Below are 17984 nucleotides of genomic sequence, written 5' to 3'. Positions count from 1 at the left end.
AAGTTAGCCCAGGACGTGTTGTTCCTAACTGCAAATTTATTTATTCTACTGATAATCCTAAATCAAATCTCCTGATCAAAACTTGGTTTTTTTCAGTACGAAATGTTTGTTATGCAGCAGCCTTGATCGAAACTCTATGGCTAATGTAAGTCTATAGACAGTATCTTCATTTTCAGTGAAGCCAGTTTTCTGATGCACTTTTTCTTAAAACGCTGCCAATATAACTGTTGATGTTGAAGCAACTGACAGTGATTTAAGGGTACTTGGAAGTACTGCACTGTCTCTTCATATAATTTTGTAAAATACGTGTTGGCAACATACCTTATTTTCAGATTGTTTTACAGCTAATCTATGTATCAATTATGAGCTGTACTGCATCCAAAAGACAAGCTAATCTTCATTTGCAATTTTTCTGTATAATGGCCGCTGTAATATATTAGTATTCAGCTTTATTCTGCTCTAAAAAATAGACAATTATGGATGACCATCATTCCTTGGCTTGCTTACCCTGAGTATTTGGGCTTCAGACAGTGGACTGGGGGTGGAATGCCCTTGTGCAGCTGTTATTTCCAGCTGATGGTCAGCTGCTACCTTGCACACACACTGGCCAGCATCAGAGGACACTCTATTGGAGCCACGCTGGCACCTCCCTTAACTGGTCCTAACATTTCTTTGCTCTTTGATCTCATAGTTGCTAGAAATGAACCTCATTCTCCAGCATTTAATTCCTTGAAAGGTACATGTGATATATATACAGCATGGTTGCTCCAGTAACCTGAAATCAGAGTGGCCCTATATGGCTTGATGTCAATTAAACAGATTTGTGCACTTCCAAAAATGTCACCTTTTCCCAAAAAAAGAACAAATCATGCTAAAAGAATTAAATTAGCCAAATTTTATACCTTTACCCAATGGCAAAAAATTAATTCTATAGGATTTTCAGTGCCTTTTGAATAAAAATTAAATTCATTATTTTTCACATAACATTTTCAGGAAGTTAGCCAGTAAGTGATAGAGGAAAAAAGCAACTGTATTCTTGGCCTGATGGTCACAAAGCAGGACTAAACACTGCTTATTTAAGTAATGTAACTATAGTTCTCTAAATAATAATAAAAATGGCAGTTATATTTGCAGGGAGATAACATCTCTAAATTTTTGTAAGAAGAAAAGGTGTATTGGTTTAATATATTTCACAAAATCTGTAGAAGTGCACTTGAAGGTTACATTTTTTGAAAGTATAATTGGCAGACACATGCTATTTTTTTAAAAAAAGACAATATTTCAACACTAAATTTGTTGGAATAAAATTGTAAAAAAAAATGTTGGAGACTCCACTAAAGGAAAAAAGAATCTTAAAAAGCAGGAAAGATTCTATTTTATGTTTTATTTAATCTCTGAATTTCTAACAACTACGTTTGTAAAGTTAAATGAGTCTCGTTCATTTGAGAAGGAAATCAAACATTTCTGTAAAATAGGTGCAGTAACAAGTTCTGGCCTCAAGAGGGAGATACAGCACCACGTCTAAAAGTTTTCCAAAATGAAGGAAAAAACCACTTTTTACTTAAATAGAACAGCTGCTGTTTGCTTGTGGGTAGCTGCTAAATGCATTGACCTCTGCTATATCATTGACATGACTTAAGATATAATGACCACGATTCTCCCTCAAAAGCAGAACGTTTAATACAGCATTTCCTATTATTCAAAGCTAATTGGTTAGAAGAGGTTAAGTCTGTCACCTCACAAGAGATATTATAATTCTTTGACCCATGAACTTGCTTCACAGTTAAGATTTCTGAGTTTAAAAACAGGGAAAATGGTGACTGCCACTATTTGCTAAATATGGCAGCAGTGAGGAGAAATTAATATTTACCACCTCTTTTCTTTACTCCATTATTATTCCTCTAGTTTCCTAATTTAGCCTCCTGTTATGCACTTGGTTCTTCTTCACCTGCAGTCTCCAAAGAAATCCTGTCACTATTAGTTCCTCCATTAATTGCTTTTCCTTTGCTTCCTAATTCATGTGCCTTCCCTTTTAGCTAGTTTCTTTTTTCAGTGTTCTCCAGTGGACATTCCTTTACACCCTTTTTAGACCCTAATTCTGGCTTACTTTTGTCATCCCAAAATCGGGATATGTTTACAGAGTAAAATAAAAACAGTCTCGTCTTTTTTATCTTCTTATTCTTTATTTTTTACTCCAGAAGCTTCACTGTTTCTAATAAATTTAGTATTTTTTCTTGCCTCTGTGTATCTCAGCAGAGCTGTAGGAGATTTGCACTGCAATGCATAAATGAGGTTGAACCTAGTTTGGACTTACCTGAGCTAATTTTATGCTACCTGCCATAGTTCAGTTGCTCCTAATAGTGCAGCAGTATTAACATTTTAAAGTATTTGTCTTTAGTCTTACACAACACAGCAAGGAAACATTTGTGTAGTCAGATGCTGGCAGATCAGTAAGGAAGAAGCAGTTAGTAATATTAAATTACTGTGACTTGAACATCTACACTGTCTACTACCAAAAATCTGTTTGCTTGCTGGTCCTCCCCTCTGTCAGCCTGGAGAGATTCCAAGCATTGTCCAAGGGAAACCAGAGGCAAATCTAGCCCTTGTTTGGGTAACCTTACTTGACCTGCATGAGAATCAGCATTCAAAATAAGTCTTTACTAACAATAAAGGAATATTCAGATAAGATTCCAGTTTGATTTGCTAAGGACAGCTCAGTTGTTTGTGAGGACTGTCATCTGTGCTCCAAAACCTAAAAGGATGAAAAAACAATTTTTTGCCTTTCTGGTTGCTTTCAAGATAACTTTCAAATACCTGCATAAGCATATAAACAGTCTGAAACAAGCCTCTGAGAGACAGTTTCCTGTCCATATTTACCACAAATTATCTTCACTCTGATGCCTAATGATGACAACTGTGATTTAAGAGTCAGCATTATTTAATGTTTCATTCCTGATCATAACATACTGGAAAGGATGAAGGAATGAAAACCAGTTGCTGTCAAAATATATAAAGATACACGAGAAAAAGATATGAACACATTTTGAGAAGTTATGCAATAATCTTACATAAGTGGACTTGATCTTTCTCCTCAGGTTAATCCTCTCTAGACCCTTGGACATTTTTCTTGCTCTGACTCATCTCCAGCACACACACATTTTAAGGCAATGATGCGTTAACAACAGTAGATAGACTGGAGTTTGATTTAGGTGGAAATTAGCAGCAATGTATTATTTAAATAATTAAATATTTAGAATAGAGCATAGTGATTTTGGTATACTGTATCTTTCTGGAATATCCTGTACCTCCTTACATAAGATACATAAAACATAAGTACCCAAGAGCCTAAGTATATTATGTAATGGAAGAGCTGGACCTTAAAACATTGGGAAAGGCATATCACTATGAAAATAAAAATCAATGAGCATGCTGTCTCACTGCTCCATATTTACTATATTTTAAGGGAATATTAGAAAGCATGATTTTAATTTCAATAGTTTTGTGTTTAATAACAGTGACACTTCAAGGAGTCCTAAAATCAATACAGTAAGTAGTTGACAGGGTAGCTCAGAAATATTCTCGAACTTTTCACAACGAACCAACCCTCTCCCCAGCACCTGCCCCCATAAAACAGCAGTTATAGAGGATTCAGACCTGAGCAACACAAGAAGATTCCTCTTAAACCACCATACATACCCTGAAGTAAATTTTCAACAGCTATTTGACTCTTTCTGTCTGTTTTGAAAGCTAGTGCCATCACTGAAAGCTTCCAAACCTCCTTCAGTGGTTTCTGAGTGCCTTTACCTCCATGAGAGAACTGAAAGCTGTGAACAATCCCAGATAATAGAGTGTATGCACTGATAGAAAGGAGTTGATAATATGATCATCTTAAAGTCAATACTGATTAGTTTTCCAGGTTATCACTGTGTGCCTTTTAAATCTTGAGCCTCTACTGGCTTTCTGAGTAAGTCACCTGGCACTCACTGCTCACCTTCGAGCCTGTCCTTTGCTGCAGAGAGCAAGAAGTCCACCTCTTGCAGTCTCAGCATTCCTTCTCTCCATCTTCAGCTTGGTTGCACCCTTTTGACTATTAGCAGAGATCCAGAACGTAAGAAATAATCCTTGACCAATTTATAGGAAGTTTCCAATTCACAAACAAATAATGTGGATGGCTGTGGTGCAGATGTGTGGCTAGGCTGTGATACAGATGATTAAGACGTGACTCTGGGTTGTAAAGCCAATGGTCACTCAAAGCTGAGCTGGGTGACTGCATTAGAATAGGAGGGGCTCACAGAGTGCATGCAAAAGCAGCTGTTCCTCGGTTCTTCTAAGCTGTTAGCCATCCCTGAGCTGAGATGTGGTGTCCAGCTATGTACACAACAAGAGAAAATTGTGAGGCTTTCTGCAGCCAAAGGTCTCACATCAGATGTGAGCCAAACACTGGATGCAGACATATCCCTTACAATCAGTTCTAAATACCAGTAAAGACATACCCTAAAATCAGTGCTACTAAAATTATTTGTGAGCAGGTTTTTTCTATTTCTCTCTCTTCCTCTCTCTTTTTTTTTCCCCAGAAAAATTATTTGGAATGACTGCCAAATACTGAATGTAAAAGAGTCCCTGATCTAAAACTGCTCACTGCCAAATCATTCTGAGATCTTTACACTGGAAATTCAAACAGCTCTGAACAAGCATATGCTTCGCAATAGATGTGTTTCATTAAGGAGGCATAATTCCTGCAGTCAGTCTTAGATGTAAAGTTACAAATTCAGAATTTGTGCAGCTCACATAGAAGTTCTGTTTTCGCAAAGATCACTGGTGACAAACTCGCTCAGATTCTTGGTGGTGAAGCCAATGCCAAGGAAAAGTGAATGTACTTGGAGAAGCTGTTTAAAATTCAAGCAAACTGTCAGGAGCTAAGTGTTTTGGAGGAACAGAAGGTTCACTGTATTTCAGAATCATCTTCTAGTAAAGAAGCATTTGTCTGAATAAAAGTGAAAGTTCCATATGTATCCTACATTACTACTTAATAATACTTTAACCAGCTTGAAAACTGAGCAATGAACTTTCAAAGCAGGCAAGTATCATCAGACTCGACTCCCAGTACAAAAATGTGAAGCGACATTTTCAGTTATGCTGCACAAAGCAGCAAGACTGCTGAGAAAACTGCAGAGTTGCCAAGGAATTTCTGGATCTGATACCTCTTTCAATTACTGTTTTTCATAAACTGGTTATCAACCAAGAGCAGTATTTTAATCTAAACTGTATGAAGCAGTATAAGTAAGATACAGAGATGAACAAATTTTGGCAAGCACTCCATGTATTAGGAAAAATACACAGCCCATTTCTTTTAAAAGGGTCACTATTAGAAGCACCATTACTAAGTTATTGAAAGCAAGAGGGCTGAAGGGAGCACTGCAACACTTTAAAAATCCCTTATCTGGTAATCCAAAATAAGGCAGTCCTCTTCCCTGGTGATTACCTTTGCTTTTTCCACCTGTTCTGTCATTGCTGATTTCAGTTCTGGTTTTTCTTTGCTACCAAGCCCCATCAGCATCACCAGGTCTTATTAGTTTTTCACTATGTTAGCCCCAGAGCCCAAACTTCATTTGTCCTCTATGCATGCTTTTCCCCCTAACGATGAAAATCACCTCCAAACACAATAAACTGTGCTTCCCCTAAAGCAATACAGCTTCCACCTTAACGGTACTCGTGTGTTTTCAGTCCATTCTCTGCCCAGAAGCAACTCAAGTCCCCTTTCAATCTAAACACCACAAATTCTTTCCCCTTTGTGTCAGTTCTCCAAATATTTTCTAACCAGCTGGCTCTCCACTGCCCAAATGTACCCCCAGCCATATTTCCAATACACACACTCTCTACCAAGTCCATTAACCATTTGCAGAAGCCTACTGTTTAATCACTTTTTGTGACTACCCTCTAAAAATGCAAATCTTTCCCACCTAAACACACAAGCTATTTGTCATACTAACAAGGCTTAGCACTGATATTGCACTCTCCTTTGCACACTGCACCGATCCTTAGTCCCTCCTAGACAGGAAAATTATTCACATTACTCCAATAATTTGGAAAAGGAGTCTTTAGTCTCTGCTCTGCTGAGGCATCTTGGGTTCAGAGGGGATAAATGGTTGCACAAGGGTGAGGCGTTCCCTGACTGGGTCCTGGTAGGCAGCAAAATCTTTTTTTCCTGTCTCTTTGCTACAGGATCCCTGTGGCATGGTCTAACCCATAGCAGAAAATCATGCAGAGCAGAATTATTTTATTCCCTTAGCACATCAAGAACGTGGTAACCAGTGCCAAGGCTAACTGGGCTTCCCAGACATAATACAAAGCCAACAGACTTGAAGGCAAATTCATGAAATGTGATGAGCTAAAAAGATGGGATCGATAGATATCAAATTGCTTCTTGCAGAGGAAATTTAGCTGCCTCTTACAGAAACAGAGTCTGTGATAAAACAAGCTATGAGTCTGTATAACAGGAAAAAATCAGCAATTTGCTCCATACAATTAACCCTGAGGCCTGCAAAGCAAACACATCTTCGTTTAAATGAACAGTGTTGCAAACGGGAAAATTTCTACCCTTTACAATAGTGCCCTCAAAAATCAAGTAGACGGGAGTATCAGTGACCCCAAATTAAAGCACAAAGATGTCGGTATAGTCACAACCCTAGTATCGCTTTCTAGAGAGGGAGATGGAACTGCCTGAACAAGGTTTATTGTGATTATTACAGTATTCACGTAAGATAATTGAAAATCATTGTCATTAGATCAGCCCAGGATCATTTTTTTCTTCCAGTTTTTCAGTTTGCACATAAAAGGGGGAGAAAAAATCAATTATTTAAGTTTTCTTACAGAAAATAAATTTTAAAGCATTCTGAACCCAATACTATGGAGTCCTGGTGTTACATATGAGAAGTGACAATCAACCATCTTCTTACAGCAAAAAGAACTCTGTTGACTTTACTTGTGAGAATGATGTTGTTCTATCTTTTTCCTCTCCAGTTAGTATAACAGAAGCTACAGAGCTTAATGTGCATTCTAAAAATTCATTTGGGGTGGCTACTAAAAGCTGAATGATACTTCAACAGTAAGAGAAACATTCAGAATTTGCTATGACTTGTTCTTACATTTAATTCCAAAAAGTAATTTCTGAAACATACAAGGTGCTGCCACAGAAATTGTTATGTACCCCAGAATGGAAATACCCAGTACTAAAGGCATAAGCACTTGCCAAAGAATTAGCTGCAGTAAAAGGCAAAATATGGTGAGAATATGCAGTACTTATTGCAAAGCAAGAAAGTGATCCTATGTAACAGCAAATGGGCAAGTCAAGCAGAATTCTGTTTGTAGGTGGACAGATTAACAGCATGATAATACACATGCAAGGGCATCTGCATAATTTGCAAGTATGAAACCCCACATTTTATCAGTTTCTACACATGACTATCCACCATATAACTGAGAAATGAATAAGGCTTCCAATAAATGCTTTTTGTTGTTTCTAAGCTGTTGTTATCTGAAAAAGAAAGGTTGTGTTATTTTAGTTCTCTTTTACAATCTCAATAAATAAAATTATAAAAAAAAAATATTAGGCTAGACATTTGCAGCAGTGTAACTGGATTACTAATGGGCATGAGCATGCTTCTTCTGTCCTTAATTAAGCTCTCAATTCAGATCTGACTTCTTTAGCACAAAAGTACCACTAACAATAGTACTACTGAATTATTGCTAAGACATGTATTCATGCAATTAGGAAACTCCTTTTTGAGTTGGAGACTTCTTATTAAATAATGGAATTAATGTAAATGCCAGATGACTAATTTAAAAAGCAATGGCACACTTCTGATATGCTGCTTAGGGAATTATGAAACAGGAGATCTAGCAATTGAAAGGACTCAATATGTGACACAGGTATGGTATTTTATGTTAGATTTTGTTTACAATACTTCATAACATCACATAAGGGAGGAATTTTCTTTTTTTCTGTTACTTATGTCAAATTAAAGCACCTCAGCAAGACACCATAATGTTACTGAGGAAGAATTTACCTCAGTAAGAGCTCTTGTATTGAAAAATTGGTTATTAGTCTTACAAGCAGAAGATATAATTACTAGCAACAATGGGAAAACTCAGGTAAATAAGCAGCTTGGAAAAACCTTCTAGTTCTTTAAAATATTATAATTGCTTTGCCAAAATTTTTATTCAAAACTTTTATCTTGATTATTTTTATTCACTATTCAGGAAGTACATTTTCAAGCCATTGAGTGTAGCTAGCATACATCTTTCTTCATGAAATAAATATGAAACATTCTTGTGTTTGATTTTTAAGGGCATGGATCACTGAGCTATCTCTTCCTAGCAGTGCTCTTTGCATCTGGTCTTCTTTTTGTTTAAAGCCCTTCTAATTTGAGCCCCTTCCCACAACTCACTTCATAAGATTATTTTCAAACTCTGTGATCAACACTCCCCAAACATTCACCACAACCAGGAACACTGAGAAATTGTGGAAAAAGCATCAGCAGTAGCAAAGTTCCTCAAGGACAAGAGCAGCAGCTGTAATCACTAGCTAGAAGGGTTTACTCTGGCCAGAGAGCAGCTAACTACCTTTAATTGCTGTCACAAGCTCAGTTCACTCCCCAGAGAAGGTAAGGAGAAGATGGGTATGGAGAAGTGGGTGTTTACAGCTGCAGCCAGCTGTTAGAGCTGGTTCTTATTCCTCCATCCTGGCAAGACTGAACTGTAGCTGCAGGGAATCACACAAAGACAGATGACCCCAAAAAGAAGAATTAACTTTTCCAAAAGTTTGAGAAAAATAAACATGATGATTTGAGAGGGTGATGCAAAATTTCTCTGCCATCTGCTTCTGGCCAAAAGGATGCTAGTCAGCATCTAGTGGAGGGAGCTGGTCCCTAGACACTCAACTAAATCCATTCCTTAAACAGGCTCTTGTAGTATCATTTGAAAGACACCATGTTACATATTCACAAGCAGCTTTGATGGGATTTGTTGCTTGCACAGAATGAAGGGGTCTGTATCCGTCAGACTCATCTGGACTAATTTTCAACACTACACAAACTTAAGCACAGAAATAGCTTGCACTTATGAAGATGGTTCTTTCATCAGAGCCCAGAAGATGAACCCCAGCCATCAGGATGGAGGGAACAACTTGAATCATTAAACGCTGCCCTTTAGAGCTGACAGTTTCAAGGCTGACAGCTGCTGCTCCCTCTTTTGTTTAAGAATTTTCTCTTTCTGTGTTTTCTACTCTGACTTTATCATCCAACATTTCTAGCTCAACTACTTTTCTACTAGTTATAGTACTTGGAATGCCTTCAAAAGTTATAGAAATCATGCATCGTAAGAAGCATTTACTGAAGTAATAGCTATAAAACCTTTTTTCTTAGCTCTTACAGAGCTTGATAAAACAGAAGATAATACAGAGACCAGATTTAGCATTTAGATGCCAAGATCACCCTTTAATATATATATCATGAGCTTCAAAGGATTTTGAAATCTAATAGAGATGAAGCTTTCTTTTCTGACAGCCATTTTACTAAACTATATCGCGGATGGACATGAAATGTTCTGCATAGGAGAGTTCTGCTCTGCAATGGTAAGGAAGACAAACCCATCAGAAAACTGAAACAAAAATTTACTATGAATGTAAGCTAATAATTATATTATTGAGATGTCTAGGTCCTTATTTGATTATTCATTCAAATTCACCTCCCTTTCCAAAGTTTATCTTTTTACTCGGAAAGATCTTTCATAGTGTTAACTACTGCAAAAGTTTCCATTTTTTATAAAGAGGTATTTCTGAAGAAGTGATGTCAGAAGCCAAGAATGAAATCCTATTAAATTTCTCTTATTCAGAAAGGATTATTTAAGAAAAAACAAAAACACAACAAAACCAAAAAAAACCCCAACAGTTGCTGTGCTTAGTTCCACCAACACTGGAGGGAATATACTCGCTGTCAGGGAAAAGACCTGATTAAAAAGAAATGTGATTATTATACATGATATGACAGGAATCAAGAAAATTATTATTCTATTCTTGGACTAAAGAATTTTTTTATTTTTTTTTAAGATAGTAGGCAGATGATATTAGGTATAACTTCATTCAAATACAACAAAGATCCCTGATTTTCCAATGTTTATTTTTCACGTCATCTTAAAAATAACTTATGTACCTGATCTTGGCAAAAAGAAACTGTATTGATTAAAATAATGTTTTGCCAAGGGTAAAGGCATTGGTGTAAGTAAAATAATGTAGGCAAATTCTGTATAGTTAGTTAAAGTTACCTGCAGTCTATTGGAATTACAGTTGCTGCTGTTTTCTACTTCTAACAGTCACTAGACAAGACCATTCTCAACATTAAAAGAAAACAAGAAAGCAACTCCACCCCTGTCCACACCTCCATCTCCATATACAGTCTTATCAAGAACAGAACAGAACAGCACAGGATTACTGCTTTACCTCAATTTTCTCCCATACGGTTTCATAATTCTCTTGATGTTGTATATCTTGCATCAGTTGATGAATTAAAGCTGATTTATTTGAGGCAGAAGTCTCATTCTCAGTGGACTGAGTGACAGCAGTCCTTTCTGACTTTTTTTCAATGTATTTTTTAACGCAAGATACAGGCATACAAAGTTCTTCATCAGAGAGAATATCACTGAGAGGCCCAGATTCAATACTGTCACCTAAAGAGGATACTATATCACTGGAAGAGCTTGGTGAAATTCTACCCATCTTTTTGTGCTTTTTGGTCTGGTATGTTGGATACATTTCTGAATCAGAGTTCATTTCTGACAGCTCCCAGTCATCAATGTTTTGAATTGTTTCTCTTCTGGGCTTTTGGGGCAGCAACTTTGTCAGATTTTCTAGTTTTAAAGCTAATACTTCAGTCTGTTTGAGATGTGAAGGAAGTGCTAAATATTCATCAGATCCATACCAGACCTCACCATCTTTACTGGTTTTTTGAGTGTAGCTTGGGGTTGAGAAGCTTTTATTATTCTTTCTTCTCAGTGGAAGAGGTGATGAGTTGTTAAGCTCAGAACCAGCTGAGGAAGCACTCTTCTGGCTACGTGTTGGTGAACTGAAAGACTCATTTTTACCTTGTGATTGCCCATTTGGGTCTCCCTGGTTACAAGAATCTAATGATGCAGGAGAATCTGTTTCCGTCTCCTCCAGAGACTGAGAGTTATGAGAAGAAATTCCATTCTGTAGAGAAGAACGTCCTCTTTTTTTGACTTGTATTGATGGACCTCCAGGTGCTCTGCCAGCTTTCACTTTCTCTGGAGCATCATGAGGCTTCTTGTGTTTTGATTTTTCTTTACTGTTATAGAAAGCAGACTTTCCTAGACTTATGGGACTGCCCTTAAAGTGATTATTTATTGTGTACTCAAGATTTCTGTCACCTATTGTATTTAAGCAATCATATGACTGACTAACTGCAGATGGACTGTTAGTGTAGGGTGACTGTAAAGCTAGGCAAAGCTTGGACCTGTCTGGTGGATCTAACAATGAGGGTGTACTTCTACTCATTTCATTTTTAACTATCTGAGAGATTTGCCTTTTAAAATCATTGGCTTCCATATAATCTTTAAGCACATCATCTTTCAAAAATAGACCTCTTTTTGGCAATGTAGGCTGTGTAGGGGAGTCTTCATTATAGTTAAAGCAGTCTCTGATGGACCTCTTAGGAGTTGAGTTTTCACATTGAGAATGGTTGATTTTTTCCCTGGTGTGCTGTGGAAGATTGGATTCTGCTTTCTTTACTGTGGAAGCTGGTTTGCTGTCAGTAGGTAAAACACCATCTTCAGATGGTCCTTTAGGAAGAGAGGAGTTCACAGAAGGAGATACTAGCGAGTGCTCATGCAGTGCTTTCCTGTCTTTGCTTTCTTCTCCATCTTCCACTGGAAAAGGTACATGGGTTTCTTTCTCATGTAATGCTTCATTACACTGGGAAGCGATGGAATCAGTTGCTACTGCAAGTAAACCCACACTTCTAATAAGTCCTGGAAAGTCCTTATCCATCTCACTGTAGTTCCAGGATTCAAATGATTTTGCTTTCCCTTGGCCAGAGGTCATATCATCCAGAGCACCAAGCAAATCCTCACTAGGACTGTAGTCAGATAGTTCAAATGCAGTAATACCACAATCCAGTGACAAGTAATTTTGAGAACATTTGATGGTTAACTGTCCAGAATCATCAACTTCAGTTAAAGAGTCAAGACGGTCCTGAAATAGACAAAGAAATGGTACTTTTTTAGAAAATTAATTTGCATATACAGCACACAAAGTACCAAACTGTCAGCTTTTATGTTTTCCTAACACCTAGAAAAGCATTTATCACTGACCTGCCTCTTCTGGCAGTACCCTGTAGATAAGCAAACCATTCCAAAGTGTTTGGGAATAAAAAATGGCACCAAACTGAAAAATGCTTAGATTCAGTCAGGTGTGTCAAGTTACCTAAAAATATCAACTCACTTTTCTATTGGTATTCTCCTGCTTAAATTCTGTTCTCAGTTCTACATACTCTGTAGGGGGGACTCAGAAATTCCATACAGCAGACTCATATTTCCTGTGCTAACAACCTCAAAAAGGAAGGAGGGGATCCTGGGGACCGCTGACTGTATCAGTCAACTTGTTAATCTTGTGTTCTGAGAAATCTATCATTCTCTACTGTCTTTCAGTTGATTGCCAGAATGTTTTTTCCAAACACCACCTTACAATGACAGACATTTCTTCCTGTATTTGTGAGATAAATGTTGTTAACTACATGTCACTTTTCTGTAGCATTATGAACTGAGGATGGATTTATCTGCTGGATATTTGGAGCACAAATAGAGAACAACTCAAGGAAAAGAAACTATAGCCAGTTTTCCTAAACCTCTGGCCTGCTGTGATCCCTTGACAGCATCATCTCAATGGACATCCTTCAATCTCAGAAATGCAGATATAGCCAGAGGACACATCTCAGGTGGCAAATAAGATTTTAAGATTGAAGTCACATTAATGTCTATAAATCGGTGACTTATTTGAAGGATACTAAAAAAAATCTGACTACATTAAGATCCAAAAGCAGCCTGATATTATAACAATCACAGAAAAAATTATGTTCAGTCAAGAGTTTATAAGCATATTTTTAGTAGATGAACACCTAGGCAGGTTTCAACTATTCCCAGATCCTAGCACATGACTTGAAACCTGAATGCAGGATCAAATAATGCTGAAACAATTTCTGTTCTTATTTACACTGGTATACATTTTAAGTAACTCCATGAAACTATCTAGAACAAGAGTAATTGGCAGAGCATATCAACTGAACAAAAGAAACTGAAAAGCAGAATTTAAAATAAAAAAGCCAACATTAGCCCAAGTGCTTACAGAAACTACTTTAAAAACATACAGGGCAGAAACTCATGGTTTAGGGTTCTAACTTTAGGTGCCTTAATCAGTGTACTGGTTTTCCGAGGTATGGTTTTCATAATAGAGTTCTTTAAAGCAAACTCTTGAGTATCCACAATAGGTGCTTGTCTGAATTATTCTCTGGAATAAGCTTGTCTCACTACACTGCCTAAATCCATAGTTTAAGGACCTTGAGCATCACGGCTGAAGAAGATTCAATAACCCCATAATCTCTTCATCTCGCAATAAACCATTTGGATTTTGGTCTGAACAAGAATAGCGTCAATAAAGAAGGCTATTGCTTGCCATCTTCTATAAGCATGTAATGTTTGAGTCCTGTACTCTGTCCACCCCACTTATATTATTCAAAATAAAAATGCAAAAAATCCTCCAGATAAAAATATTATTTATTTATAGAAAAGATTTATTAGAAAGTTATTTATTAACCATAATCTTGGGCACTGGAAATATATTTTATTTATCACCATTTACCCAGATGTAGAACCTATGCCACAAATTGTACATTGTCGATAGTCCAGAATTAAAAGAGGAAGTTTCTATAAATCTGTCAAATTTATATATTGAAGCTGCATTTAATAAGGAAAATAATGACCAAACAATGATCAGTATTACAGCTGCATTTTCCCTCTAATCTCAGGAAAAGATTAGAAACTGTAAAACCATATATAAATCAAAATCTTTTCCAAGGCCCTAAGGGCTTTCATTTCTCCCGAGTAATGAGCTCCATTCCTCCATCTCTTAAAAATGTGTTTATTAACATTAATAAAATTTACAATCACATGCATTAAACCATCTTGCTTCATCATTTTCCAAGCAGTCTCTTAAATGTGTGCTTCAGAGGAGCATTATTTAATGCCAGTATTACCATGTTTTTGGTTTGGTTTTTTTTTCAGAAAAGCATTGTATTTAGTTATTTGCATGGCTACCAATAGGAATACCTTAGTTCAAAAAATATGTTCCTTTTCACATAGTAATGCTTCCTGTAAAGCTGTGTAGGCTGTTTCCAATACTTTCTTGTATTTTTATTTAAACCAGGACAATTCTGCTGGTTTTGGTTTCTTTTTCTTTTTTTTTTTTTAACTCTTTCAAATGAGCTGATTTAATTTTTAAGATATTCCTTTTGTGACTTTACCAACTGTTTGAGAACATAAGGATTCACTGCATTTTAGCATAGCCTTGTACTGATCCTTTCTCTACTTCCTGGCTTTATCAAATGTGAAATGAAACTCACAGGCTAGGTTCAGCTGGACAGAACTCGGGCCACACAGAACTCATTTTTCTTCCCTTCTTACCTATCTCTGGGTAATTCCTGAAGGAGAAATGGTCCTCCAGAACCTTAACTCTCTGAAGTTTTTTATTTAAAAAAGTGTTTTCTTAATTTGGCGTCTCCATAATGGCAGGCTGCTTGCCTCACTGGTTCCGCTATATCCTCCAACCCATAAAACTTTTTGTGCCTTTTCTTGCTGACATCTTATGCAGTATGGCACTGCTGAGACAGCCAAAAGCACAGTTACTGCCTGCCCAGTTAATGAGCTGGATTCCTAACCAAGCCAGGACAGCTTGTGCTGTACACTTCCATGTTTTGGCAGGTACATTAGTGGCTACATCCCCGTTTGTTATGTTGAGGCTAGCTTGTGCACATCTATGTGCGTTACAGCTACATTGTAAATATAGCCCTGGCGGGACTGTTGAGCTGTGATTGACTGCAGTCTATAAACTGTGTAGCAAATATTAACTAGATGAGACTGTCTACTGAATACGAAAGAGACCTTGGCAGGTCACTTCTCCCGTGGAGCTCCTCAGTTAACTTTGGCAGTCAAAGATGCTCTTCAGCATTACACAGAACACAGCTGACTTGAGGAGTGAGCCAAACATTTTGTGAAATGATAGGTTCATGGACTACAGGAAAGCATAACATTTGCAGTACAGCTTCAGATCAAATTTCTGTCTAGCTGAGTACTGTCTCTGCATCAGTTCTAAACATTTTCTGCTAGCTGAGCTATAAGCCATGGGTATACGTATGTGGCCCTTCCACATACAACATTTCTACCAGCACTCCCACCTTCTACCAATGAGCAGCATAGGGACTTCCTCATCTAGAGTTATAATTTGTCCTATCTTTGCTTAGTTTTCACATTTATTCTTTTAACTTCTTTCTACTTCTAAGTGTCTTATGATAGTGAATTCCAAAATAGAAGTCTTTGTTGTGTGTGAAAGTTTCCTTCTATTGATTTCAAACCAGATGACTTCTCAACCTTAGGAGAAAAAAATAAGTTGTCGTTCCTAGTTCATAATCCTCAAGGAATACTGAAAATTAGGGTAATAATTCTCCAAGGAAGGGTTATCTGTATGGGCAAATGTTTCTAGGTTTGCTCAGAGTCTCACTATTCACACATGCATGAAAATCCTTAATAGATAATACCTGTATCATGAGGCACTTACTAGCCCTACAGTGTAGTCCTGTCTGGGAAAGGATATGGGGGAAACGCACCAAAAAACAGAGGCAGATGAGAGTAGATACAATTGCCTCTACATTACATTTTATGTATTAATTTGTTTTCATCAAATAAAGCCATGACCATTATACCTGCCGAAAGGCTTGAATAAATACCTGAACGTTAAAAGCTGCAGAGCAATTTCTGGGAACCTATTCAAGCATTAGACCAGAAACATAATATTAATATTGTGTGCCTGCTATTGCTAGCCATTAATTTTACAAAATATTATTTATGTTTTTGTTGGAGTGGAGAAAAACTATCGTGTCAGGATATTTTGTCTTTTTAATTACCATAGAAACCTGTCTGGCAACATGTTTTTTTCCCCACTGAAAAATAGTCTATCCTTCCCCAGTCAGTCCTCTCCTGTACTTAGGGATGTTTTTTATAGCTGTTGTAATCAGATCCAGATGGGACATTTCCTGTTTCTTAGTATCTGAATCTGCCCCTTCCTTATGTCTTGAAATCATCACGCTCATGTCATGAAATGATGACTTCACCCTAATTCACCACTCTGGATATTCAGACAAGTGTGGATTTCCTTCAGACTTGCCTGAGGGGGTCTACCAGGAAGAGCAAAGCAGAAACTGAACCTGAAGCACCAGGTATGTACACATCAGGAAGAGGGGGTGTGGAAGGTGGGCCTGGGCATATCTAAGCATTGATTTCAGAACCACCCACTCTGTTGTGCCAAAGTCAACTATAAAACCCAACAGGGAGCAGAGAAACATGCACATTCTGTTTAAAGTTGAGTGATCTGAAATTCAGGACATCGTTAGGGAACTTCTGACTTCCTCTGTAACACAAGTCGCAGAATCTCACTACATCGATCTAGAGGTCTCTTTATGTAAATGTATCTAATCCTAAAAAAGCATTTTATCCTAATCTTATGACTTTCCACAAATAAAGAATCCTCTACACACTAAGTTATCTTCTATTAACCATTAACTACCCTAACTATTAAAAATTTACCTCTTCTTTCAGTTTTCAAAATTAGGCCAGTAGTGTCCTTCTAACTAAGCTAATTTAGTAATGATTAATTCAAAGGAAAAGGCATTTTAGTTAAATGAATCCAGATTTACAAACCATTTACATGTGTGCAACTTTGACACCCCGTTAGAATAAAAGATGTATGATTCATGCATCATTGTTTTTCAGACAGAGTGTGTAACTGTTTAGAGGCATATTGCAGAATTCCCATAAAGTTCAGCCTCTCTGTTATAGAGGAATGTTGACCTAGTCTGGAAAGTTTTGGAAAACATTGTGTAAGCAAGAAGGGAAATATCTACATTTTTCATTAAAGAATTCACTGCAGATAAAAATTGAGTTTTGAATTTTATATGAACCTTAAATTCACGAGTGACCAGACCAAGGACTTTGGACCAGATGCACCCCTGCAAGTGTTTCCAATCCTTTGTGAAAAATATTTCAATCATAAGAAAACATTGCTATCCATTAGCATGACACTTCTAAAATTTTACCTTAATGTGCTTTAATTAATGAAGTGAGAACAGATATCAGTGAAGACATTTAAAACACCAAATCAGCAAAATATCTAGAAGACAAGTAAGCCATCCTTTAAATTGTCATCCTAGCAATTTTAAATGTGCAACAGGGATGAGCTGTTTCAAATATAGATGAAATTCTCAAAATTGAATTTAGTTACTGTACCTCCTTAGTCTCTTCAGAAAATGCTTGTAGAATATCAGTCTGCCTGGTGTAGTTTCCATTGGCGTCTTGTAGTCCCTGGAGAATACGCTCTCTCAGAACCAGAACAGAAACACGTAGCTGGTGCCAGAGTAGTTGTACTGTATGGATATCGACTATCACATTGACAGAGTAAGAGAGAAGCTTCAGGGAAAACTCAGTCTCTAGTAGAGCATGAATTTGTTCAACATGATCAGATATATCTTCACAAATATCCTGTAATGGAAAAATAAAGCAGATATTTAGCTACAGGCATGGTCCTTTCATGGATCAGCTCTACTTTTCAAGTACTTTTTATTAAATGCAGAACAGATTATTTCAGAGAGGAA

General features: G+C 37.1%; 1 protein-coding gene across 2 annotated transcripts in view; it reads right to left on the bottom strand.

Moving 5' to 3' along the window:
- Positions 1 to 17984, bottom strand: part of AKAP6 (A-kinase anchoring protein 6) — a 287417-nt gene that overhangs the window by 177884 nt on the left and 91549 nt on the right. For both annotated transcript variants that reach the window (XM_037395841.1, XM_037395842.1), the window contains exons 3-4: positions 17620 to 17871; positions 10496 to 12262 (exon numbers count right to left, since the gene is read on the bottom strand). In XM_037395841.1, coding sequence (XP_037251738.1) covers positions 10496 to 12262; positions 17620 to 17871 — 2019 coding nt within the window. The remainder of the gene's footprint in view (positions 1 to 10495; positions 12263 to 17619; positions 17872 to 17984) is intronic.

This window comes from Falco rusticolus, chromosome 7 (genome assembly GCF_015220075.1).
Source record: "Falco rusticolus isolate bFalRus1 chromosome 7, bFalRus1.pri, whole genome shotgun sequence".
NCBI classification, from domain to species: domain Eukaryota; kingdom Metazoa; phylum Chordata; class Aves; order Falconiformes; family Falconidae; genus Falco; species Falco rusticolus.
The sequence above is the reverse complement of the archived record's forward strand: the minus strand, read 5'-3'. Positions and strand labels throughout refer to the sequence as shown.